Source organism: Aureococcus anophagefferens, assembly GCF_000186865.1.
Source record: "Aureococcus anophagefferens unplaced genomic scaffold AURANscaffold_31, whole genome shotgun sequence".
Classification (NCBI taxonomy): Eukaryota; class Pelagophyceae; order Pelagomonadales; family Pelagomonadaceae; genus Aureococcus; species Aureococcus anophagefferens.
In genome coordinates, this window is record NW_008705590.1 from 200430 (window position 1) to 223841 (window position 23412).

General features: G+C 72.8%; 6 protein-coding genes across 6 annotated transcripts; 5 read left to right on the plus strand and 1 right to left on the minus strand.

Moving 5' to 3' along the window:
- Positions 1-839: 839 nt before the first annotated feature.
- AURANDRAFT_67074 (hypothetical protein) lies at positions 840-2176 on the minus strand (the record flags this gene model as incomplete). The annotated part of the gene is made up of 2 exons (XM_009042482.1): positions 840-1981; positions 2035-2176. The coding sequence occupies 2 exons, from the start codon at positions 2174-2176 to the stop codon at positions 840-842; spliced, it is 1284 nt and encodes a 427-aa protein (XP_009040730.1).
- Positions 2177-2738: 562 nt separating this feature from the next.
- On the plus strand, positions 2739-4785 carry AURANDRAFT_67075 (hypothetical protein; the record flags this gene model as incomplete). Its single annotated transcript, XM_009042427.1, has 2 exons — positions 2739-3205; positions 3972-4785. The coding sequence occupies 2 exons, from the start codon at positions 2739-2741 to the stop codon at positions 4783-4785; spliced, it is 1281 nt and encodes a 426-aa protein (XP_009040675.1).
- Positions 4786-6315: 1530 nt separating this feature from the next.
- Positions 6316-10509, plus strand: AURANDRAFT_67076 (hypothetical protein; the record flags this gene model as incomplete). Its single annotated transcript, XM_009042428.1, has 1 exon — positions 6316-10509. The coding sequence occupies one exon, from the start codon at positions 6316-6318 to the stop codon at positions 10507-10509; it is 4194 nt and encodes a 1397-aa protein (XP_009040676.1).
- A 6538-nt stretch (positions 10510-17047) lies between these two features.
- On the plus strand, positions 17048-17206 carry AURANDRAFT_32281 (hypothetical protein; the record flags this gene model as incomplete). Its single annotated transcript, XM_009042429.1, has 1 exon — positions 17048-17206. A coding segment is annotated over one exon (159 nt), but the record flags the coding sequence as incomplete, so codon positions are not given.
- Positions 17207-18559: 1353 nt separating this feature from the next.
- AURANDRAFT_32278 (hypothetical protein) lies at positions 18560-18985 on the plus strand (the record flags this gene model as incomplete). The annotated part of the gene is made up of 1 exon (XM_009042430.1): positions 18560-18985. One exon carries the CDS (start codon positions 18560-18562, stop codon positions 18983-18985), a length of 426 nt encoding a protein of 141 aa, XP_009040678.1.
- Positions 18986-19192: 207 nt separating this feature from the next.
- On the plus strand, positions 19193-23019 carry AURANDRAFT_67078 (hypothetical protein; the record flags this gene model as incomplete). The annotated part of the gene is made up of 6 exons (XM_009042431.1): positions 19193-19491; positions 19585-20162; positions 20291-20444; positions 20656-21495; positions 21663-22098; positions 22165-23019. 6 exons carry the CDS (start codon positions 19193-19195, stop codon positions 23017-23019), a joined length of 3162 nt encoding a protein of 1053 aa, XP_009040679.1.
- Positions 23020-23412: the final 393 nt, after the last annotated feature.

Consider the following 23412-nt stretch of genomic DNA (forward strand, 5'->3'; position numbering starts at 1 on the left):
CTATTTTTTTGGGCGCGGGGGGCGCCGACTGCCGATCGCGGCGGCGGATCGCGCGGCGACGACGCGTGCAGCGAATTTCGTGAATCGTCGCTCCTCGGCGCGAACGGCGCCGTTTTGCGCGAGCCAAGGTGCGTCGGGGCCCTCAGACACGGCCTCGACCGAGCTATGGGGCGGGCGCGGCGCGGGGCGGCGCGCGCAAGGCGCTGCCGAGGTTGGCCGAACTCGCCGGTTTCAGGCAAAAACGAGGTTGTTCAAGAGCCGAGGGCAAGGCTTGCTTGCCGCCGCTATAGCTACTTGTCGCAGCTTCTCGCGCCTCCCGCGTGCTTGAAGCGCATGCTGCGGCACACAGCACTGCGCTTCGCGCGCGTCGCGCGGCCGCGCGGCGTCCGCGCGCGTCGATGCGCGCCGACGACGCATCGATGGCCGCCGTTTCAGCCATGCCGCGGCCTCGCGACGGCCGGCGGCGAGGGCGACAAGAAGCCGGCGCCGGCGCCGTCGAAGTGGGAGAAGATCCGGACCCTGTTTCGGGAGCACGGCGTCGCGTTCGCCGGGGTCTACACGGTCGCGTACACGGCGACCTTCGTCCCGCTCATGGGCGCGCTGACCGTCGGGGGCGTCGACGGCCCCGAGCTCGTGCTGTGGGGCGCGGAGCAGCTCCGGATCCCCTACGACCTGACCTGGATCCAGGACGGCCCGCTGTCCAAGGACCTGATCAACGCGTTCATCGCCATGGAGCTCAACGGCTGGATCGAGTTCGCGCGGCTGCCCGTCGTGCTCGCCGCGACGCCGCGCGCGTCCGCGTGGCTCAACGCGCGGCGGGGCCGCTAAGCACATCGGTGTTAGACCCGCGCGGCGGCGTCGTCGGCGGGCATCTCGGGGTTCAGGCAGCAGAACGCGTCGGCGGCCCGGTTGTCGGCCGCGGCCGCCGCGCGCTTTTTCGCCGCCTTGCGCTCCTTCTTCCGCGCCTTGCGCTCCTTCTTCTTCTCCATGGCCTCGACGATGTCGGCCTCGCTCGCGCCCGTCATGCGTTGACCGGCCTTGACGATCGTCTCCTCCGCGGCTTCGAGCTTGTCCTCGACGCCCTCGATCAGCGCCTCGGTGGTGTCGATCGCGTGGAGCGCGGCGCGCTCGAGCGCCTCGGACATGGACAGGTCGCGGCCGACCTTGCTCCGGCTCGCCTCCGCCGACGCCTTGTATTTGGCGTCGATGAGGTCCAGGTCGTCCTTCGTCAGCTTGCCGGAGCCGTCCGCGTCGTACTCGTCGAACTGCCGCTTGTACTTGAGGATCGTCTCGTCGTCGAGGTGGCCCATGGCCGCGAGCATGCCCAGGACGTACTCGTTCTTGTCGACGCCGTCGCCGTCCGTGTCGAGGTCCTTGATCATGTCGATGTTGAACGACGCGAGCAGCTCCGCCTCGCGCGCCTCTTTGCGGATGTCGTCCCCGAGCTTCGACAGCGTCGTGATGGCCGCGGTGACGAAGACGACGCTGAAGAGGACGAAGAAGATGAGGAAGACCATGTCCGTCTTCGGGTGGCAGAGCGACAGGTCGCCGTAGCCGACCGTCGTCACGGTCATGAACGTCCACCAGAGCGCGTCGAGATTCCCCCAGGCGCACTCCTCGTCGCCCGCCGTCGTCATCACGAAGTAGCCCGTGCCGAACAGGATGGGCAGCACGATCTCCACCACCGCGAGCACGCCCTTGACCCACTGCGGGCTCCGGTTGTCGTCCGGGTTGTTGTCCGCGAGTTTCATGAGGAAGACCATGAGGTGCGTGTGGACGTAGGCGCCGGCGTCCATGGCGATGGGGAGGCACACGGCGAGGCCGATGAGGATGTAGACCATCATGAAGAGCTTCGCGCTCTTCGTCGTGGGCGACACGTCGCCGTAGCCGACCGTCGTCATCGACACCGTCAGGAAGTAGCACGCCTCGCGCACGCTGAACTGCTCCGGGCCGAGGCAGAGCACGAGGCAGCCGAAGGTGTCTGCGCGGGACGCGCGGCCTCGGCGGCGGGCGGGCGGGGGGGGGGGGCGGGACGCGGGGGGCGCGGGCAGTAGAGGCCGAGCGTGAAGGCGTTCTCGATTGCGTTCTGGATGGGCCGATTTTCCTGCTCCAGCTGGTGTTTGCGCTGCGGGCTTATCTTGTTGTAGAGGCGCCGCTTCAGGTTCTCCATCCCCATGGTGGCCGAGAGGACGTGGGACCAGCCCCAAGTTCGCGGGTGGGTGATGATGATCGACAAATATCCCAGCAGCTTTTCTATTTCCCTGTTTCAGCCAATTGGTTTCAGCGGCTAATGTTGCACTTTTGAAAATTCCAACGCCGCGCGCGCGATCCGAAGGCCGATGCGCCCACCCGTGGGCCCGTGTCCACGTTCGACCGGAGAAGCTTAGGCGGTCCGACCTACGCGCCCGACCGCGCGCGGCGGAGGCGGTTGGTCTGGACCTTGGTGAGGCCCGCGGCCGCGAGGGACTTGGCGACGGAGAGCAGGCCGCCTTCGCCGGCGCAGGCGACGACGGCGTCGCCGGCCAGCGCGGCCTTGGAGCCGATCCGCAGCAGGGTGTCGGTTTTGTCCTCGACGTCCGCCGGCTGAGAGTTCGGAGTTAAGACCTTCCTTGCCTTAAAAAGTTTCACTTCTCAGTTCACCATCGACATCATCGACCTGGTGGCAACAAGGTGCCCGCAGAGCGAGCCCGCCGCACGACAACACGCGCGGGCTTCCCGCCGCGCGCCGACACGCAAGCATGGCGCCGAAGAAGAAAACAAAACAGCATCCCATCACCGTCGTCCACAATTTCGGCGGCCGGCGCTGCACGGGCGAGCCGCCGTCGGTGGCGACCTGGGGCACCTGGGACTGCGACCCGTCGAAGACCGGCGCGCCGTCGCAGCATCACGCCTACGGCAAGAGCTTCCCCTGGACCTTCGACATGGAGGAGAAGTTCTACGTCCTCGAGGGCAGCGCGACGCTCACGCCCGACGACGCCGAGAAGCACGGCGCGCCGGTGACGGTCGCGGCGCGCGACATGGTCACGGCGCCCAAGGGCTGGAAGGGCACCTGGGACGTCCACTCGCTCCTCAAGAAGCGGTACGCGTTCTTCGACGCCAAGGGCCTTCGCGTCGACGAGGACGAGGACGAGGACGACGAGGCGCCGAAGCGCGCGCGCGACTCCGACGACTCCGACGACGAGCGCCGCGTGCGGACGAAGGCGGCGTAAGCGTCTATGTCCAGCCCTTTTACACGGTGTGGGGCGTTCATTTGGCCGGGAGCTTCTGCGGGCTCGCGTTCGCGGGCTCGCCCTGCCAGGCCTGGCGGCCCTTGACCCCGGGCACGGCGCGCACGCTCAGGTCGCGGCCCTGGAGCTGCTCCGCGTATTTCAGACACTCGTCGCGCCGCCAGGTGCCCAGACACGAGAAGCCCTGCTGCATCGCGAAGTCGCTGTGGTCCATCGCGTCGTCCTCGGGCATGGCCAGCACGAGGCAGAGCGCGCCCGCCGCGTAGGGGACGGTCATGCGCGGCTTCGCGAAGGTCGAGTTCAGCAGGAGGATGTGGAAGTTGTCCTCGTCGCGGCGCGTCGAGTCCTTGTCCATGGCCCACTCGAACGGCGAGCCTCCGGCGGACGCGTAGTCGTCGCGCTGCGGGCCGCGCTTCGTCGACCCGCCGGGCGACGCCGTGCGCGGTCGCGTCGTGGTCCGCTCCTTCGTGGGAACGGAGGCCATCGAGGGCCTCGAAGAAGGAGAAGAAGCCACCCCGTTTTCAAAACACGTCAGCGTTCGCGGAGCGGCGACGGCGCGCGCGCGCGTCGGCGCGGGCGCGAGGGCAGAGGCGGTCGTCGCGCAGAGCAGCGCCGTGAGCGTCGCGAGCGTCATGTTTCGCGTGCGGAATTGTGTGCAGAGGCGACCGCTCGACTGGCTGACTGGTTTTTACGGGCGTGGCTCCGACTTGCAGAATTCATTTACCCAATGGTGCCGCACCCGAGGATCTGGGGCTGCCCGAAGACGACGACCATGGCGGCGCGCACGAAGGTGGACCTCTCCGACGATCCCATGGCGTCCCTCTTCGAGGACGACTTCGTGCCCGCGTCGAAGACGGCCCCGGCGCCCGTCGCCCAAGCGGCCGAGGAGCCCGAGCTGCGGGCGCTCGACTTTAGCAAGGTCGCCATCAAGGGCGCCGCCGCCCCGCCGAAGCCGGCGCCGACGGCGGCGGCGCCGCCGAGCGACCGCGTCGTGCGCGAGGACCTGCACGGCGACGACGTGCGCATGGGCCTCGGCGTCGACTTCTCGTCGCTCGCGCCGGCCGTCGGCGCGTCGTCGGCGGCGCTCGCGGACGGCGCCGCGACGGCGGGCGCGGGGGGCCTCTTCGGCGGCGCGGCCGCGGCGCCGGCGCCCGACGCCGACGCGGACCTCTTCGGCGAGGCGAGGGCGCCGCGGGGCGTCGTGCTCCGGTCGCGGAGCGACGACGCGGTGATCGACGACCTTTTGGTGGGCAAGATCCTCGAGAAGGAGGACTTCAGCGGCCTCGCGGCGGACGACTCGCTCTTCGGCGCGTCCGACGTGAAGCGGGCGGGGGCGCCGCCGCCGCCGGCCGCGCGGCCGGACCTCGACCTCGGCGTCCTCGACAAGCTCGACGACCTCGGCGACCTCGACGCCGCGCCGGCCGCGCCGGCGCGCGCGGCCGCGCCCGCGCCCGCGGCGCCCGCGGCGCCGCCGCCGCCCGCCGTCGACGACAACTTCGACTTCTCGGCCTACATCGACCAGGCCCAGGGCAAGTCCGGCGGCGGGCTCTTCGACTAGACGCGCCCCCGTAATGGCCAGCGTACGCAGAAATGACCACACACAAAGCCGCGTTATGCGTCGCTCTCGGAGTCGCTGGGCGTCGGGCGGCGAGGCGACATGGAGTCGGCCATGGACTGGAAGATCGACTTCCTCGCCGGCTCCTTGGGGGAAAATTTCGTCGGCGTCCGACTCGCGGCGGCGACGCGGGCCTTGGCGCGCGCGGCCGCCGCGGACCCGGGCGCGGGCGCGCGGGCCGCGGCGCCGGCGCGCGCGCCCGCGGCGCTGCCCCAGGGCGGCCGCGTCGTCGTCGTCTTCTTCGGCGGCGGCTTCTTCGCGCCGGCCGGCGCCGCGCGGGCGCGGCCGAAGCGGTCCGGCGCCGCGCGGAACGACGGCGGCGTCGCCCTGGGCTCCGGCTCGCTTCGCGCCTGCGGCGTGCCGACGCCCCGCGGCTTCCACGCGCGCGCCGCCGCCAGGGGACCGGGCTTCTTGGCGGGCCGTCGCTCGGGGGCGGGCGCCGGCGCCTCCGCCCGCTTCGCGGCCTTGGGCGCGCCGGTCGCCGGCTCGGGCGCCTCCTTGGCCGCGACGGGCGGCTCCTCCTCGGCGGCGGGCTCCGCCGGCCCCTCCTCGACGACCGCCTCCTCCTCGACGGCCGGCTCCTCGGACACCTTCGCCGGCGGCCCCGGCGGCGCCTCGACGGGATCCTCCGCTTCCTCCTTCGGCTCGAGCTCCGCGTCGTCCTCGGGCTTAAAGTCGAACTCCGTCGCGACCTCGTCCTTCGCTTTGAAGTCGAACTCCGTCGCGACCTCGTCCTTCGGCTTGAAATCGAACTCCGTCTCGTCTTTCGGTTTAGAATCGAACTCCGTCTCCTCCTTCGGTTTAAAGTCGAACTCCGTCGCGGCCTCGTCCTTTGGTTTCGCGACCCCGTCGACGTCGGCCTGTTCCAACCTCCGCGACAGGCGCCGCTCGCTGCGGCGCCGCTCGTGGTGCGTGACGACGTCGTGGCCGAAGGCGAGGACGAGGAAGAGCCCCCGCTCCGCGCCGAGGCGCGCGAGGTACGCGAGCGGGAGCACCGCGTAGGAGAAGACGTAGTCGGTCGCGCCCGCGGACGGCGGGAGCAGGAACGCCGCGAGCGCCGCGCCGTGCTTCGCGAGGGCGTGGCCCGGGACCCAGGTGACGAGCCAGTCGACGTAGGCGTCGTAGAAGGCGAAGCAGCCGTAGACGACCCAGTAGCGCAGGCAGCGCACCTTGTCCGCCTCGCTCTTCGCCTTCAAGGCGTTGAAGCTCCGCCAGACGCCCCAGAGGGAGATCAGGGCCGTGTACATGGCTCGCGCGCGAGGAGGTCCGCGCGACGGCGGCGCCGAGGTCGCGCCGAGCTCACGCGTGCGCAGATCCCAGCCGCGAGGCGCGACACGATGCCAGGATTTGTGAAGCCGTTGATGCTCTGCACGTTGACGACAAGGCAGTTGGCTGGAGCCAGCCCGTAATCTGGGACGCGCCGCGCGGCGTCGTCGTCGCAGCGCGCGTCTCGACGAAGAGCGACGCAGCCCGATGGCCGCGACCCTCCCCTACGTCGTCGTCTACTGCAGCAGCGAATCGTCCGAGGCGCCGGCGCGGTGCCTCGAGGAGCCCGGCGGCGGGTGCTGGGTGTCGGACGCGCGGCACCGCTTCCCCGTCGAGGTCGGGCTCTGGGTCGGCGACGCGACGCTGGAGGCGCTGCGCTTCGTCGCGCACGAGTCGCTCGCGCCGCGGCGCGTCGAGGTCTACGTCGCGTCCGGCGAGGGCGAGGCGCCGCGCGACGACTTTTCGCGCGAGCCGGAGGCGCTCGCGACGCTGCGGCGGCGCTGGCGCGGCGAGTACGGCGACGCCGTGTTCACGCGCGTCGGCGCCGTCGACTTCCACGGCGACGCGCGGCGGGACGCGCGGCGGCCCGCGCGGGGCGGCCCGGAGCGCGAGGCGAAGCTCGCGCGATTGGCGCGGCCCGCGCGGCGCTGCCGCTTCGTGCGCCTCGTCGTGCACGAGCCGCTCACGGCGCTGCGGCCGGGCGGCTCCTGGGGCGCGACGCCGCTCCCGCTGCGGCGCCGGCGGCAGCACTGCGTCGCGCTCGCCGCGATCCTCCTCCGCGGCGCGGACGCGGAGAGCCGCCTCGAGGCGTCGCGCGGGAGCGGCGGCGCGGATCTCGCGAAGGAGGCGCTCGACGACGCGGAGCGGGCCTTGGTCGCGTCGGGCGTGGCCGCGGACGTCGTCGCGGGGCTCGCGCGCGGCCGCGCGTCGGACCGCGCGGCCGCGCGGCGGTCGAGCGACGCGTCCGTCTCGCGCGCGCTCTTCCCCGCCGCGCCCGAGCGGCATCCGCCGCCGCAGCGGACGCCGCGCGCGACGCCGCCGCCGGCCGCCGACGACGACGCGCTGCTGCGCTCGCTGGAGACGGGCCTCCATCGAGCGAAGACCTCCAAGCGCGCCGCGGCCGCGGCCGCCTTCGAGGCGGCCCTGGCCCGGGGCCGCGCGCTCGCGGCGGAGGCGCGCGAGAGCGCCGAGGAGATGCGCGCCTGCGCCGCGCGGGACGACTTCGACGGCGCGTCGGCGGAGCAGCGCCGCGGCCGCGCGCTCAAGGAGGAGCGGCTGCGGGTGCTGCGGCGCGCGCTCGACGACTACGACGGCGACGGCGCGGGCCGCGACCCGCTCTCGCCGCGGCGGCCCGAGGACGACGACGACGGCGACCTGCCCGCGCCGCCGCGCGGCGCCGTCTTCTGCCACGCCTGGAGCCGGGACGCGGCGGCCGCGCTGCCGGGCGGCGCGGAGCCCGTCGACGCGTCGCGCGACGACGGCGACCTCGCGGCGAGCCTCGACGCGTCGGGCGCGGCCAAGGAGACGCGGCGCGACGCGACGGACGCCGTCTTCGACGTGGCGACGTCCGCGAAGCTCCGCGCGCGGCGCCGCGCGAAGCGCGCGTCGAAGGACGGCGACGAGGCGTTCGCGCCGCCGGACCCCGTCGACTCCGAGAGCGACGAGAGCGACGGCGGGGCCGCGGGGTCCGACAGCGAGCCCGACGCCAACGACATGACGCTGACGGACGCGTCGATGATGACGTCGACCATCGACGGCCTGGCGTCCGTCACGGGCGACGGCGGCGCGCGCCACTTTCCCGCGGGCGGCGGGTCCTTCGACGCCGCTTTGCCCGTGCTCTCCGCCGACGGCTTCTGGGGCTTCGACGAGCGGCCCCTGGAGCCGCTGGAGGGCGTGCCGCTGCGCCTCGGCGGCGACGACGGGGACCCGCGCGCGGCCGTCGAGCGGCTGCTCCGCGGGCCCGAGACCGTGTCGTCGCGTCTCGTGCTCTGGATGGACAGCGAGAACATCGCGGACGCCGGGGCCGTCGCCGACGCGTTGGGCCAGATGCACGCCGTCGCCCTGTCGCCGCCGCCGCCGCCGCCGGGGGGCTACGAGGAGTGGGCCGTGCGGCGCGCGCTCGGCGCGGCCGCGCGGCCGGGGCCGGGCGACGACGGCGACGGGCCCTTCTTCGCGCCGCCGCTGGCGGCCCTGCTGCACGCGCGCGTCGACGAGGACTCGGGCGGCGGCCTGCGGCGCGTGAAGATCGTCGACGAGGCGGCGAAGGACTCGCCGCGCGTCGTGTTGGTTGAGGACGCGGCGACGGCCGGCGCGGCGCGCGGCGAGGCCGCGCTGCGGGCCGCGCGGTGCCGGGCCGTGGACCGGGCTCTGGTCGCGGCCGTGGGGGACCTCGCCCTGGCCTTCGCGTGCCAGGGCAACTGGATCATGCGCCGCCAGGTGTTCAACCTGGTCCGCGACGGCGCGTCGCGCGTCGACGGCGCCGCGCTCGGCGCCGCGGCCGACGACCTGGCGTTGTTCGAGGTCGACGCGGAGCGCACGCGGCGCTACGGCGCCGCGCCGGACGACGGCGGCCGGGGCACGGGCCCGCCGGAGCTCGCGCCCTTCCGGCGGCGGCGCCTCCTCTTCGCCGCGCTCGTGACGCTCTTGCAACAGGGCCTCGCCGACGCGTCGGCGGACGTCTTCATCGCGGCGAACCGGCTCCTGGTCGACGTCTTCAAGGGCCGCGCGAAGCGCAACGTCAAGTTCCGGAGCGCGCGCGACTCGCAGAATCTCATCGAGCCGAACGAGATCCGGTTCATCGACGCGGGACAGGACGCGGCCGCGTCGCCGCGGCGGCGCGACGACGACGACGACGACGCGCACCTGCGGCCCTGGGAGGTGCTGCGCCTGGGCGTGCGGTCCACGGGGTCGCCTCTGCGGGAGGCGCTCGTCGCGCTGCGGCGGCTGCTGCCGCTCGTCGCGCAGCGCCTGCCGCGGCTGCGCCGGCGGGACCTGGGCGAGGACGCCTTCGCGTCCCAGGCGGCGAAGCGCGCGAGCCGCCGGGCGACGAAGACGCTGCTGAAACTGGCGAACCTCCACTGGCTCGGCGCCGCGGTCGTCGCCGCGGCCGTGCTGCCGCCCGCGCCGCCGTGCGGCGCCGCGCGCGACGTCGCCGGTCTCGACGACCTCGAGACCTACGCGGACTCGGCGGCGCGGCCCATCGCGAGCCGGCGCCTCGCGGCCGCGCGGCTCCGGGCGCTCGCGCTGCTGGTGGCGCGGTCGGGCGCGCTCCGGGACTCGCGGCTCGCGCCGCAGGACGTCGTCGCGCTCTGCGTCGCGACGCTGCGGCGCGACCCGCGCATGGACGTGAAGCGCGCGGCGGGGGCGCTGCTCGGGGCGCTCTACGCGCGCCTCGTCGACGACGCCGCGTCCGCGCGCGTCGCGCGCGACGACGACTTTAGCCTCGCGGCGTCTGCGCGCGACGCGCGCGGCGCCGTCGACGCCGCGCTGCGGCATCTGGGCTTCGAGGCGCCGCCGACGCTGCTCAAGCCCAAGCACCGGCTCCGGGCGGGCGACGACGACGCGGAGACGGACGCGCGCCTCGCGGCGGACCCGACGCGGCGGCGCAACGACCCTTCCCTCGCGCCCTGGCTCCTCGGGCCCCTCGCGCGCGTCGACCTCGAGATGGAGCGCAAGTACGGGTCCGCGCCGTCCGTCGCCGCCGAGGCGAAGCAGCTGAAGAAGGCCGCGCAGGCCGCCGCGGCCGCGCGCGAGGCCGCGGGCCGCGCCGCGGAGCGCTGCGCGCGCGACGCGCACGCGACGGCGGACGCCGCCATGCGCCGGGCCTACGAGGCGGCGGAGGCCGCGCGCCACCGCGACGCGCGGGACCGCGCCTACCGCGTCGACGCCATCTCCCACGTCGTCCACGGGCGCAAGGTCGCGCGCGCGTGGCGCGTCGCGTTCCGCCGCCGCCTCATCGCCGCGCGCGTCCGCGCGGCCGACGACGCGCTCGGCGCCGCGACGCGGGGCTACGCGGCGGCGGCGACGAAGCGGCGCCCGCTGCCCGCGGCGCTGGCGGACCTGCGCACGCGGAGCGCCGCGTTCCACGCGAAAATGCTCGACGAGGCCGCGGCGGCCGCCGCGGCCGCGGCCGCGGAGGAGCAGCGGCGCAAGGACGAGGAGGTGAAGGACGTGGAGCTGGCCATGGTCGCGTCCGACGCCCTCGACGCGGCGCCGGCGCCCGGCGACGACGGGGCCCACGCCACGGGCGGCGCCACGGCGAAGGCGCCGTCGAGGGCGCCGACGCCGCGCGAGACGCCGCGGCCCGACGGCAAGGTCCACCCGCTCCCCGCGGACGGCGGCGACGCCGCCGCACCGCCCGCGGCCGGCGACAAGGACAAGAAGGGCTGCGCCGTCATGTAAAAAACAGTTAGAGGTGCGTCAGCGTCTCCCCGTCGTCGTCCCGCTGGTACGCGTCGGCGTCGCCCTGGAGGTGGTAGCCCTGGCCGTCGGGGCCGTCGAGCGCGTTGAGGTCGCGGATCGCGGCGAGGAGCTGGGCCGTGGCCCGCGCGACGACGGCGTGGCCGAATAAAAAGGTCGCGTCGAAGACGAGGTCGTGGTACGTCGACGAGAAGAGCTCGGGCGCCGGGCCGCGGTTTTTGACGAGGTTCGCCGCCGTCTCGCCGAGGGCCGCGGTCCAGAGCAGGATGAGCAGCGCGTTGAGGCACGCGAAGGCGTGGAGGTAGCCGAAGCGCGCGACCTTGGGCTCGTTGCGCGTCCGCACGCCGACGACGCCGACGGCCGCGGCGCCGACGGAGACGACGAGGACGGCCGCGGACGTCGCGAAGCCCGCGGCGTAGACCTCGACGTTGACGACGTAGTACAACAACAACACGAAGAGCGCGACCTTCATGGCGACGTTCAGCGCCGTCAGGGACACGAGCAGCTGCAGGACGACGCGGCAGAGGCGGAGCACGTGCTCCGACTCGCGCGGCGGGCCGCCCTCGAAGCCCGAGCGCACGAGGACGTAGCCCCCCGGCCGCACGGCGGGCAGGAGGCCGACCATGGGGCTCGCGGCGCCCGCCGGGGCCCCCGGCGCGTTCGTCTTGAGAACGAGCGCGACGAGGCCGAGGCCCGCCGCGAGCCCGAACAAGCTGACGATGAACAAATACTCGCCGAGGGACCACCAGGCGCAGGTCGTCACCACGGGCGGCGGCGCGTAGTCCGCCGGCGGGGCGCCGGGGTACTCGCAGAGGCACCGCGCGGCGCGCCCGCAGTCGACGTCGTCCCAGCGGTCGTCGCCCTCGACGCCCATGGCGGCGCAGTTCTCGGCGCAGCCCATGAAGTCGTCGGGCGCGTTCTTCTTCCAGTTCGCGTAGGTGCTCGCGCAGGTCGACGAGCTCTGGCGATTCCAGCCCTCCGCGGGCGGCCGGCCGGGCCGCTGGTAGCGGCCGAGCCACGACGCGCGCGCGCCGCCGCCCACGTCCCGCGCGAGGAAGCCGTTCTCCGCGCCGTCGCGGGCGCAGGCGAGCGTCGCGTTGAACGACGCGCAGAAGACCGCGTTGCACGTCTCGAAGTCGAAGGACGACGACGACAGGAGGTAGCACCGGCCCTCGCGGAACGTCCAGTTGCCGCGCGCGGACGACCTGGGGCAGTCGCTCTGGGACGACGCCAGGGACGACGCGCGCCCGACCGCGCCGAGAAGAAGCAGCATCGCCTGGAAGCGAAGCTGCCCCGACTTCAGTGACGATGGGCACATGCTGCCCGCGTGGAAGACATTCAACATGAGGGGGCAAAGGTCGATCGTGCCGTGGCTAACGACGATGATGGGGCAGCCCCCGGGATACAAGGCGCGGAGACGGCGATAGCGCGAACCGTGAACAGCGAGGCGTCGAGCATCTCGACGCTGAAGAACCTCGCGCCGGGGGACAAGATCAAGAGCCCGGCCATGATCCAGCTCGAGCACTGGGCGCCGACGCCCATCGTCTCGCGGCGCGACCGCCACGCCGCCGAGGTCTGGAACCCGCACATGGTGAACCGCTTCCCGCCGAAGAAGCCGAACGAGGGCAGCGTCGTCCAGGCGCCCTGGGCGCGGTGCCGCGACAACGTCATCCACCGCCGCGCGACGCGGCTCGGCGCCGTCGGCGCGCGGCGCGTCGACCCGACGTACCTGCCCGCGCACACGGTCTGCGCCTTCTCCGAGACGGAGCTGGACGCGTTGCGCGCCATCGGCGGGAGCCTCGCCCACGGCCTCGTCAAGAAGCGGGACGTGAAGCGCCTCATGGCCGCGTGCTTCCCGAACGAGAACGTCGCCGCGGCCAAGGCGCGCCACTGCGGCCGCGACCTCCACGTGTCCAAGCACCGCCACGGCACGTTCCCGGGCGTCTGCGCCTGGATCGCGACGAGCCGCCTCTCCGTGAACCGCGCGGCGAAGCACCCGCACAACAACCTGAAGATCCCGCTGCCGCCGTGCTGCGCGAATCCCGCGTGCCGCATCTGCGTCATGTCGCTGTCGCCCCAGCAGCTCAACGACATGAGCCCCGAGGTGCGCCAGATGTACACCATGTGGCGGTCCCTCGTGGACCACGGCGGCGAGGGCGTGACCTTCAACGGCGTCGAGGAGTGCCTCGCGAAGCACGGCGTGCCCCTGCCGACGGACGAGGTCGCGGAGGTCTTCGAGCGCTACGACGCGGACGGCTCGAACCATCTCGACTTCGACGAGTTCATGGGGCTGCTGGATGATTTACGCGTGGGCGACAAGATCGTGCGCAAGCGCGTCACGGCCTACTCGCTGCCGCCGGAGATCGCCAAGGACTACACGGACGAGGAGGTCGCGCAGCTGGCCCACTCCTTCGGCCTCTACGACGACTCGGGCGACGGCGTCATGGACATGAAGGAGCTCGAGGCGGCCATGGTGTCCCTGGGCCACTCCCTCGAGGAGCACGAGCTGAAGTTCATGCTGTCCATGGTGTCGATCAGGGCGGGAAAAGGGTGCGACATGCCCAAAGGCTCCTCTCTCGGCCGCTTTCCACTCGTTTCGGCTGATTCTTGGACGAGCGATCATCTCTCGGAACGGTATCGAAGCGTGGATGCGTTTTGGGGGGGAACGCGCGCCCGCGGAACACCCCCTTTGAAGCGACGGTGAATCACTCTGTTCCCGCGCAGATCGACACAGACCGGTCGTTCACCGTCGACTTCGGCGAGTTCGCGCAGCTGCTGAAGCGCATGGTCGACGGCCGGCTCCAGGTCGACGCGTCGCTCATGCACCGCTCCTTTGTCGGCAGCATCGGCGTCGAGCGCCTCAAGGCCGAAGTCGACGCGATGCATCACGGCGGGCCCGACGGGTCGTCCGACCTCCCGCCGGGCGTCGCGGAGATCACGCTCCACGCGACGAAGCCCGACCCGACGGTCCAGGCGACGTTCCTGGGGGAGGCGCTGCTGGGCACGCCCTACGAGGGCTTCATCCTACGGTTGCAGGTCCAGGCGTCGCCGCGGTACCCGCTCGACGCGCCGCGCGTCGCGTTCTCGCGGCGCGTCGTCCACGCGAACTTCGACATCGCCATGGCGGGGAACACGCAGCTGCCGCAGCTCATGGCGACCTGGGACGCCGCCAAGGACTTGCGGTGGCTCTACGGCCGCATCTACGAACTGCTCCGGAACCCGGAGCCGAATCTCGTGCCGCCGGAGAAGCGGCCCGAGGCCGCGCTCGCGGATTCGGAGCTCGACGAGGACGGCACGTCGCAGCCGCCGGGCTACGACATGCGCACGAAGCGCAACAGCGACCGCTTCGCCGCGGAGCTGGGGCTGCTCTTCCGCGAGAAGCCGCGCGTCTACTTCGCGGTCGCGCGGCGCAACGCGAAGAAGTACCTCGAGCCGGACCCCCACGCGTCGCGGCCGACGCGCCTCAACACGCCCGACGGGACCGCGGCGCCCCTGCGCCGCGCGCGGGGCGTCGGCACCATGGTCGCGAGCCGCCTCCAGTCCACGGCGAAGCACATGCTCTTCGACGGCCTCAAGGACTTCGAGCAGTTCGCCGAGGGCGACGAGGCCGACGAGTTCGGCGGCGAGGAGTCGTCCTGGTAAGCTGGGAGCGAATTTTATTTGAGCGACGACGCGAGTGCGGAGTTACGACGGGGGGGGCTGCTAGGGCACGTCCGCGGGGACGGCCGGCGGCGCCTCCGTCTTCGCCTCGCCCTTGCCGGCGCGCTTCTTTTTCCTCGGTCGGTCCAGGATGCGCGCGGGCTCGATCTCGCCGTCGGCGCCGTCGGCGTTGCCCGGCACGATGAAGTCGCGGAACCGCGCCATGTCGCGCTCGTACTCGGCGTCGACGATGATGTTGGGGTAGATGTCGGTCCAGAACTTGACGCGGCCGTAGACCATGATCGCGAAGTCGAGGACGAGGCTCCAGATGGGCACGTAGTTCCAGCCGACGAGGAAGACGCCGATCGTCAGCGGCAGGTGGAGGATCGCGGCCTCCTTGGCGAGGGGCCAGTAGGCGAGGATCATGCCCATCCAGAGGCTGTGGGCCAGGATCAGGATCTCGAGCTCGAGCTCCGAGATCTCGTTGTCGATGAGGCTGTGGAGCACGACGAACATGACGACCCACGCGCCGACCTGCGGACGCGGCGCGCGGTCGGCGCGCGATCGCGCGGCGCGCGGTCCGGACGCGGGTCGCGCACGCCGTTGAGCATCTCGCCCGAGTGGATGATCATCCATCTGCGGCGGGGGGGGCGCGCGCATCGAGCCGCGGCGCGGCGCGCGCGGCGCGCGGCGCCGGCGGCGCACGCCACGCGGTTGTTCGTCAGGTGCTTGAGCTGCTTCCGGTCCGTGAACGACAGGTAGTGGTGGAGCGAGAACGGCCCGAAGAGGATCGCTTCGATGTACAAAAAGTACTTGATCGCCGTCGGGATCGCCATGGCCGCCGCGCCGACCCGAGGCAGCCTCCGGAGCAGCCCAGAGTGGTGTCCGAAGCAGCGAACTCAATAGAAATTGCCAATGTTGACGTTTTCACGGTAGATGCTCGCGATGACGTCGACGACGACGCCCGCCTTCCGAGCGCGCGCGGCGCGGCGACCCCACTCACGGCACCTCGCTTAAGGGGCAGGACTTGTACTTGGAGCCGTCGGGCTTGACGCAGGAGCGGATCTCGTGCTCGACCTGGACGATGGGCCCCGCGGACGGGTTCTCCGGGTCGACGACGTCGAGGACGCGGAACATGCACTGGTCGAGGGCCTCGGCCCGGTCGAGGGCGCGGCGCTTGAAGCGGTAGTTGACGAAGCCGAGGCCGAGCGCGGCCGCGCGGTCGTAGCACGCGCCGAGATCCGCGACGTACATGGACACGTGGATCCCCGCGTTCGTCGGCCGCCCGTCCTCGTCGACGCCGAGCTCCGCGTGTCTCGCCTTGCCGAAGGGCTTCTTCACGAAGGTCAGCGTCGTCGGCCCGACGTTGAGGATCAGCAGCGAGTCCTCGTAGAGGTTCGCGTCGGCCTCGTCGACGCCCATGACGTCCCTGTAGAACCGCCGCACGCCGGCGAGGTCCGCGTCGGGCGACACGTTCAGCGTGATGTCGCTGAATCCCGCGGGCACGCTCGGCGCGCCCGGCTGCGCGCCGCGGTCGTCCGCGAAGCCGTCGCCGGCGCGCACGACGAACGGCGTGCCCCAGGGGTCGCGCACGTCGAAGCCGTCGGGCGACGGCCGCACGTCGAACTTCGTGCCCCCCATGATGTCGCGCGCGCGCTCCACGCGCGCCTCCGTGAAGTGGTCGAGCGACGCGTAGGACACGGTGATGCGGCCGTCGAGCGCCTGCGCCCTCGGCTCGCCCTCTGGGAGGTGGAGCTGGTGGATGCCCGCGTTCGCCCAGAGCGTCTTCTTGCCCGTTTCCACGTTCTCGGCCTTGCGCGGGTCCACGGCGAAGCCCAGGAAGTCGAAGTAGAAGGCGTGGAGCAGGTCGTGGCGGCCCTTCTCGTGGTTCAGGTTCACGTGGTCCACGAGCAGGATCTCCGTCGCATGTCTCGCGAGCGCGCGCGCGCGGCGACGGCGGCGCGCGCGACGGCGGCGCGCGCGACGGCGGCGTGTGTTGCAATGCGTGTGTTGCGGTCGCGACCAGCGCGAGAATCGAGGCCTTGTTGCGAGCAAACATCGCGTCGACCTCGAAGTCAACACGGCATCAACGTCCCTACCTTTCAGATCATATCAGTTTACATTTAACTTTCGGGCTGTTGCGCAGTGTATCAGTACCGATCCGCTGTGATTCGGTATCGACCACATCCCGGCACCGTCGTCGTCCCCGTTGCTTTCGTGCCCCGGGCCCCCGTCCAAACTATGGCCGAGCCGGAGCAGCAGCCGGTGTCGTTCGGCGAGGCGCCCGCCGTCGCCACGGCGCCCCTGAGCGCCGAGGCCATGGCGGCCCTGCAGTCGCCGCTCATGGCGTCGCCGGCGGCCCTGGCCCAGTACGCGAACCTCGGCGCGCTGCCCTTCGCGACGCAGCCGGCGAACCTCGGCGCGCTCTACGGCGCCGCGGGCATGGGCCGGGGCGCCGAGGGCGGCCTCATGGACATGAGCGCCTACCAGCAGTTCAACGTCGCGAACTTGGCGCAATACCAGGTGCCGCGCGCGCCGCCCCCCCGCGGCCCCGGGACGCCCCCCCCCGCGGCCGGTGGCGCGACGCGGCGCCGTCGCAGGCCGCCCTCGCGAGCCAGGGCTACCCCGCGGACCAGGCGAAGCTCCTGAAAAGTCGCGGCATGTACGCCCACAGTCGGGCGGCCGCGTCCGTTCGCCCCCGCCCCGCGCGCGGCGCGGGTCCGGGTTCCGGGGGCGTCGCGCGCCGGCGCGCCGCGGCGCCTCCGCCGGCGCGCCGCGCCCGGCCCGCGCGCCGGCGCCCCCGCCGCGCGTCGCGCGTCGCGCGCGCGCGCTTTTTCGAAAACCGCGCCTCGATGACGACGCGACAGGCGTGAACCCGAACCAGCGCCACGGGCGGTGGACGGAGGAGGAGCACCAGCAGTTCCTGGAGCTCATGCAGAAGTACGGGCGGTCCTGGACGAAGATCAGCCAGGTCATGCTCACGCGGAGCGAGCCGCAGGTCCGGAGCCACGCGCAGAAGCACTTCCTCCGCGTGAACCGCCTCGAGAAGCAGGCCAACGGCGAGGCCGACGAGGCCAAGGCGCACGCCGACGGCGGCGCCGTCGACGGCGACGGCTACAAGCCCGAGAAGCAGAAGCGCGCGAAGCGGCGCAAGGTCGACGCGGGCCCGCTGGGCCTCGGCGCGCTCGGCGCCATGGACCCGTCGCAGATGGCGCTGCTGAGCGCGGCCCAGGGCACGGCGACGTCCGGCGCCCTCGCCGGGGGCATCCCGGCGAACCTGCTCCAGCAGTCCATGGCCGCGCTCCCCGGCGGCGCGCAGTACGTCGCGGCGCCCGGCGGCGCCTACGGCGGCGCGGCCTTCCTCCAGAACGTGGGCGCGCCCTACACGCTCCAGCAGCTCCAGCAGGCGAGCGCAACGGGCTCCTACGGCCAGTACCAGTACATGCCCTTCGCGATCCCGTCGTCGAGCGCGGCGGCCTACGGGACCATGGCCCAGGGCGTGAGCTCGGCGACCATCGCGACGACGCAGTCGCCCTGGATGACCATGACGGCCCAGGGCGCCCTCTACACGTCCGCGCTGAGCCCCGCGACGACGGCGGGCGACGGCTCGGGCATGGCCGCGGACGCGGCCGCGCTCCAGGCCGCGGCGGTGCAGGCGGCCGCGGCCGCCTACGGCGCGGTCCAGAGCGACCAGTCCGTCGACGCGTCCCAGATCTCCTACGACCCGGCCGCGGCGGGCGCCGCCGCCGCCGCCGCCGCGGGCGCGCCGCTCGTCGGCGACCCGGCGGCCTACCAGGCCGCGAGCCTCGCGGACCTCGCCGCGGGCGTCGCGCCGCCGGCCTTCCACGTCGCGCCGGCCGTCGCCGTCGCCGGCGACGCCGCGGACGCGCTCGCCGCGTCGGACGCCGCCGCGGGCCTCGGGGACGTCGTCGCGCCCGCCGAGTTCCAGGCCCCGCTCGCCGAGTTCCAGGCCCCGCTCGCCGAGTTCCAGGCCCCCGTCGCCGACAGCCCGTGAGGGGAAAATCAGCCGCCCCAAAGTCAGCGCCCCAAAGTCAGCGCCCCCAGAGTCCGAGCGCCGCGCCCACCGCGCCCGCCCCACACGAACCCCGACCTACGTTTACGGCAATTGTTGTCTCCTTCTTTCTTTTTTTTGTCTGGGGGTTGGCTCCGTTTCTCGGTGACGTGCGCACGACTGTGGAGCTCGAGGCGTCGAAGGCCGCGAGGCCGACGCTCGCCGAATGCTGAAGCCCCGAGAGAGCTGCCACAATCTCAGTCGAGCCGCACTGCACCACCGCGCCGCCTGCCCTGCTGTTGCATGCGCTTCGCGTCGCTGCTCCTCGCGCAGCAGGTCGCATCCTTCGGCGGCGCGCGGCGGGCCCTCGCGCGCCGGTCCATGGCCGCGCTCTCGGCCGGCGACGGCGAAGCGAGCGACCCGCTCATCCAGTACGTCGTGCTGCGCCGGGACCTGCAGGAGTCCGAGGGCTGGCCCCTCGGCGCGCTCGTCGCCCAGGGCGCCCACGCGGCCGTGGCGGCCGTCGTCGAGTCCATGGGCGCGGACGACACGCGCGCGTACGTCGCGCCCGAGGCGCTCGGGTCGATGACCAAGGCCGTGCTCGAGCTCAAGGGCGAGCCGCAGCTGCGCGCGCTCTCGGAGAAGCTCGCGGCCGACGGCAGGGCGCACCACCTCTGGGTCGAGCAGCCGGAGAACGTGGCGACGTGCCTCGCGACCGCGCCGGGACGCAAGTCCGCGCTCGCGCCCCACTTCAAGAAGTGCCGGCTCAGCTCCTGGCACGCGCCCAAGGGGGAGGCGGCGGCGTAAGCGGGCTATGCTTGCGCGCGGGGGGCGTTCATTCGCGCGCGGCGTTGCGCCGCCCTCGCCTTCGGTTTAAAAAAAAATCCGCGATGTGTACGTTTTAATGTACGTTGCACCACATGGTGAGGGCAACGAGCATTTTCATCATAATGCTAAGGCTTGCATGGCAGCCCAAAGATGGCTTCTCCATGCTCTCTGTGATCTCCGAAGGCAATGGCGGTCGCGGCGACGCGCCAATTCAACCGGCTGGTGGACGACGCGAGCGACCCGCGCGTGCTGATCCAGGACGCGATCCACGCCCAGGTGGCGGCGACGCCGGACCGGGTCGCCGCCGAGTTCCTGGGCGACGGCCGGTCGCTGACCTACGCGGCGCTCGCGGGCGAGGCGGCGGCGCTCGCGGCGCGGCTCTTCGCCCTGGGCGCGGGCGGGCGCGACGCGCTGGTCGCGCTCCAGGTGGTCAAGAGCGTGGAGATGGTCGCGGCGATCCTGGGCGTCCTCGACGCGGGCGCGGCGTACCTGCCAGGGCAGGGAAATAGTGACTCAATTTCGCTTCAATATGAGTGTTCCGCGCGCGCGCGTTCCGATCGCACTCTTTTCCTGCCCAGGTACCTGCCGCTCGACCCGACGTGGCCCGCGGCGCGGCGCCTCTTCGTCTGCGACGACGCGGCCTGCGGGGCGCTCGTGGTCAACGGCGACGCGGCGGACGACGACGAGGCCGCCGCCGCGTTCGAATCGCGCGGCCGCCTCGTCGCGCTGGCCGTCGGCGCGGCCGCCGCGGGCCGCGTCGGCGCGGCCGCCGCGGGCCGCGTCGCGTCTGCGCCGCGCGACAGCGACGCGGACCGCGCGCTGTGCTACGTCATCTACACGAGCGGGTCCACGGGCGCGCCCAAGGGCGTCATGATCGAGCACGCGTCCCTGCGCTGTTTGATGCGGCACGCGGAGGCGCCGTACCGCAGAGTCCTCGGCGCGTACGAGTCCCGCGCGCCCGAGCGGTGCGCGATCGCCTTCAACTACGTCTTCGACGCCTTCCAGCAGTCCTACTTCTTCACGTTGGGGCTCTACGGGGGCACGTGCGTCCTCGTCCGCGACGGGCTCGCGCTCCTCGACGTCGGCGACGACCAGGGCAGCACAAGAGAGCGAAATTCCCAACTTCAAAGGCTCCGATCTCGGCCAGTTTCCACTTGTTTCGGCTGATTTTTGGACGAGCGATCATCTCTCGGAACGGCCTCGAAGCGTGGATGTTTTTTCCGTAACGCGCGCGCGCGGCACACTCACGTTGAAGCGACGTCGAATCACTCTCGTGCCGCCCAGGCGACGACGCGCGCGTGACGCTCCTCTACGACGTCGCGTCGGTCCTCGCGCTCTACGAACGCATGCCGGCCTCGGTCAAGCTCGTCCAGCAGGGCGGCGAGGCCATGACCCTCGGGGTCGTGCGGCACGCGGCGACCAAGGTCCTCTGGAACTGGTACGGGCCTGTGTGCAAATCAACCAGTGAGCTGGGACGTCGGGGCCAAACTTGAGAATTCTCTAGCTCGGTCAAATCGAAGTCGATTCGGCTGATTTTTGGACGAATCGATTGCTCTCAGCGAGTTCTCGAAGCACGGCGGAAGTGCTCGTGTCAAAACATTCGAATACGCGCACATTGAAGTCGGGTTGAAGATTTGATTTGCACACAGGTACGGGCCGACGGAGGCGACGATCAACGCGACGCGCCGCGACGTGCCGCTCGGCCTCCGCGGCGCCGCGCTCCGCCTCGACTCGCTGGGCAGGCCCCTGCCGAACGTGCCGTGCTACGTCGTCGACCCGGACGACGGCGCGCTCCTCGGCGCGGGCCCCTACGGCGAGCTGTGGGTCGGCGGCGTCCAGGCCGCGCGCGGCTACCTGAACCGGCCCGAGCTGACCGCGGACCGCTTCGTCGACGACCCCTTCCTCCAGCAGGTGCCGGGCGCCTACGTCGGCGCGCCGCGGAGGGCGTACCGGACCGGCGACCGCGTCCGGTGGCTCGGCGACGGCGAGCTCGAGTTCGGCGGCCGGCTCGACTTCCAGGTGAAGCTCCGCGGCCGCCGCATCGAGCTCGGCGAGATCGAGCACGCGTGCCGCGACGTCGACGGCGTCCTGGACGCGTGCGTCCTGCTGCGGACGGACGTCGGCGGCGAGCCGCGCCTCGTCGGCTACGTCTGCCCGTCCGCGCGGGCGCCGGCCGTCGCGGCGGCGCTCGAGGCGTCGTCGCTGCCGGCCTACATGGTCCCCGCGGATGTCGTCGGCGTCGACGCGTGGCCGCGGACGTCGTCGGGCAAGATCGACCGGAGGCGGCTCGCGCCGCCCGCGCGCGGCGGCGCGCGCGGCGCGAGCGGCGCCGACGCGCTGCTCGACGCTGTCGGCCGCGCCTTCCGCGACGAGCTCAGGCGCGGCGACGTCCCCTGCGACGCGCCGTTCTTCGCGCTCGGCGGAAGTTCGCTCGGCGCCGTCCGCGTGCGGTCGCGGCTCGCGCCAGGGCAGGACAAGGGTGATTCAACGTCGCTTCAACGTGAGTGTTCCGCGCGCGCGCGTTCTAGAAAAAGCGTCCACGCTTCGATACCGTTCCGAGAGATGATCGCTCGTCCAAAGATCAGCCGAAACGAGTGGAAAACGGCCGGGATAGGAGCCTTTGAAGTTGGGAATTTCGCTCTCTTGTCCTGCCCAGGCTCGCGCGCGACCTGTCCGCGGCGGTGCCCGCGGATTTCCTGTTCCGGCACCCCTCCGTCGCCGAGGCCGCCGACGCGCTGCGGTCCGCGGCGCCGCGGCGCCGGACGGGCGCGGCCGCGCGCAACGCGGCCGCCGCGCGGCGCTACCTCCGCGAGTCGCTCGAGTGGCTCGCGACGCTCGACGCGGCCGAGACCGCCTTCGTGCGCGCCGGCGCGACGGCGCACGCGACGGCGATCCTGGGCTGGGGCGCGCGCGCGGGCCCGCGGACGCGATTCGGCGCCGGGTGCCGCGTCGGCCCCGGCGCGCTCGTCGGCCACGACACGTCGATCGGCGCCGACGCGGTCGTCGGCGCCAACTGCTGCTTCGGCGGCAACGTCGTCGTGGAGCCGGGGGCCGTGGTCGAGGACGGCTGCGCGTTCAAGCCGGGCGTCCGCGTAGGAGGCGGCGTCTAGGAGAACCCCCGGGGGTTTCCGTTTTTTGACGGGGTGTCCCGGACGCAGGTCGGAAGCCGCGCGGTCGTCCGCGCGGGCGCGGCGGTCGTCGCGGACGTCGACGCCGGGACGGTCGTCGCCGGCGCGCCCGCGCGGCCCCTCGCCGACGCGCGCGCCGACGACGACGTCGAGGACGTCGCGGCGGTCGTCGACGCGGCGTGCGCGGAGATGGGCGCGTGGCGGCGCGAGCGCGCGCGCGGCTGGGCGCCCGGCGGCTTCCTCCGACCCGACGACGGCCGCGCCTTCGTCATGGTCTGCGCCGGCGGCCACTGCGCGACGCTCGTCGGCGAGCTCCGCGACCAGGCGCGCGAGCCGTCGGCCGTCTACGACGACGACGCGCGCCGCCACGGCGGCCGCGTCCTGGGCGTGCCCGTCGCCGGGCCCCTCGCCGACGCGCCCGCGGACGCCGCGTGGGTCCTGGCGCTCGGCCAGAACGAGGCGCGCCGGGCGGTCGTCGCGCGGCACCCGCGCGCGGCCTGGGCGACGGTCGTCCACCCGACCGCGCGCGTCCACGGGACCGCGACCGTGGGCCGCGGCGTCAACGTCGAGCCCTGCGCCGTCGTCGGCGCGGGCGCGCGCCTCGGCGACTTCGCGCTCGTCGGCGCGCGCGCGGTCGTCGGCGAGCGCGCGGCCGTCGGCGACTACGCGTTCGTGGGAGGCGCGTCCGTCGTCGGCGCCGGGGCCACGGTCGGCGACGGCGCCGTCGTGGGCATGGGCGCGGCCCTCCTCCCCGGCGCGAGCCTCGGCGCGGCCGCGACCGTCGCCGTCGGCTCGCTCGTCCGCGGCGCGGTCCCCGCGGGCGCCGCGGCCGCGGGCGTCCCCGCGGCCGCGCTCGGCGCCATCGCCCGCACCCGGCTCGACTAAAAAGTGTTGGGGGAGCGGCGGCGCAAGCGGGCTATGTGCGCGCGGGGGCCACGACGCGAGTTCTCTCGAGATACAGGTCGATAGTGATCTCTTCAACGCGCTGCAGTATCACCTTCGACGGATGCCAGTGGTACAAAGCCCGGCAAATCAAGCATTTCCCCGTCGAAGAGTGGCAACCGATGCGAGAGCCCGCGGTGCGAGCGAGGCAGCCCGCATCGCTTCGTCCGCTGAGCAGCGCGGCCGCCAAAAAAAAGGCCGGTCGCGTCGCAACAACCAACGCAGTGCGGAACGTCGCCGAGCGTTTTAGCAGCCCGCATCGGCAGCCCGCTCGTCGCCGCACGCCGCACGCCATGGCGCGTCCGCGCCCCACGACGCTGCTGCTGGTCCTCGCGC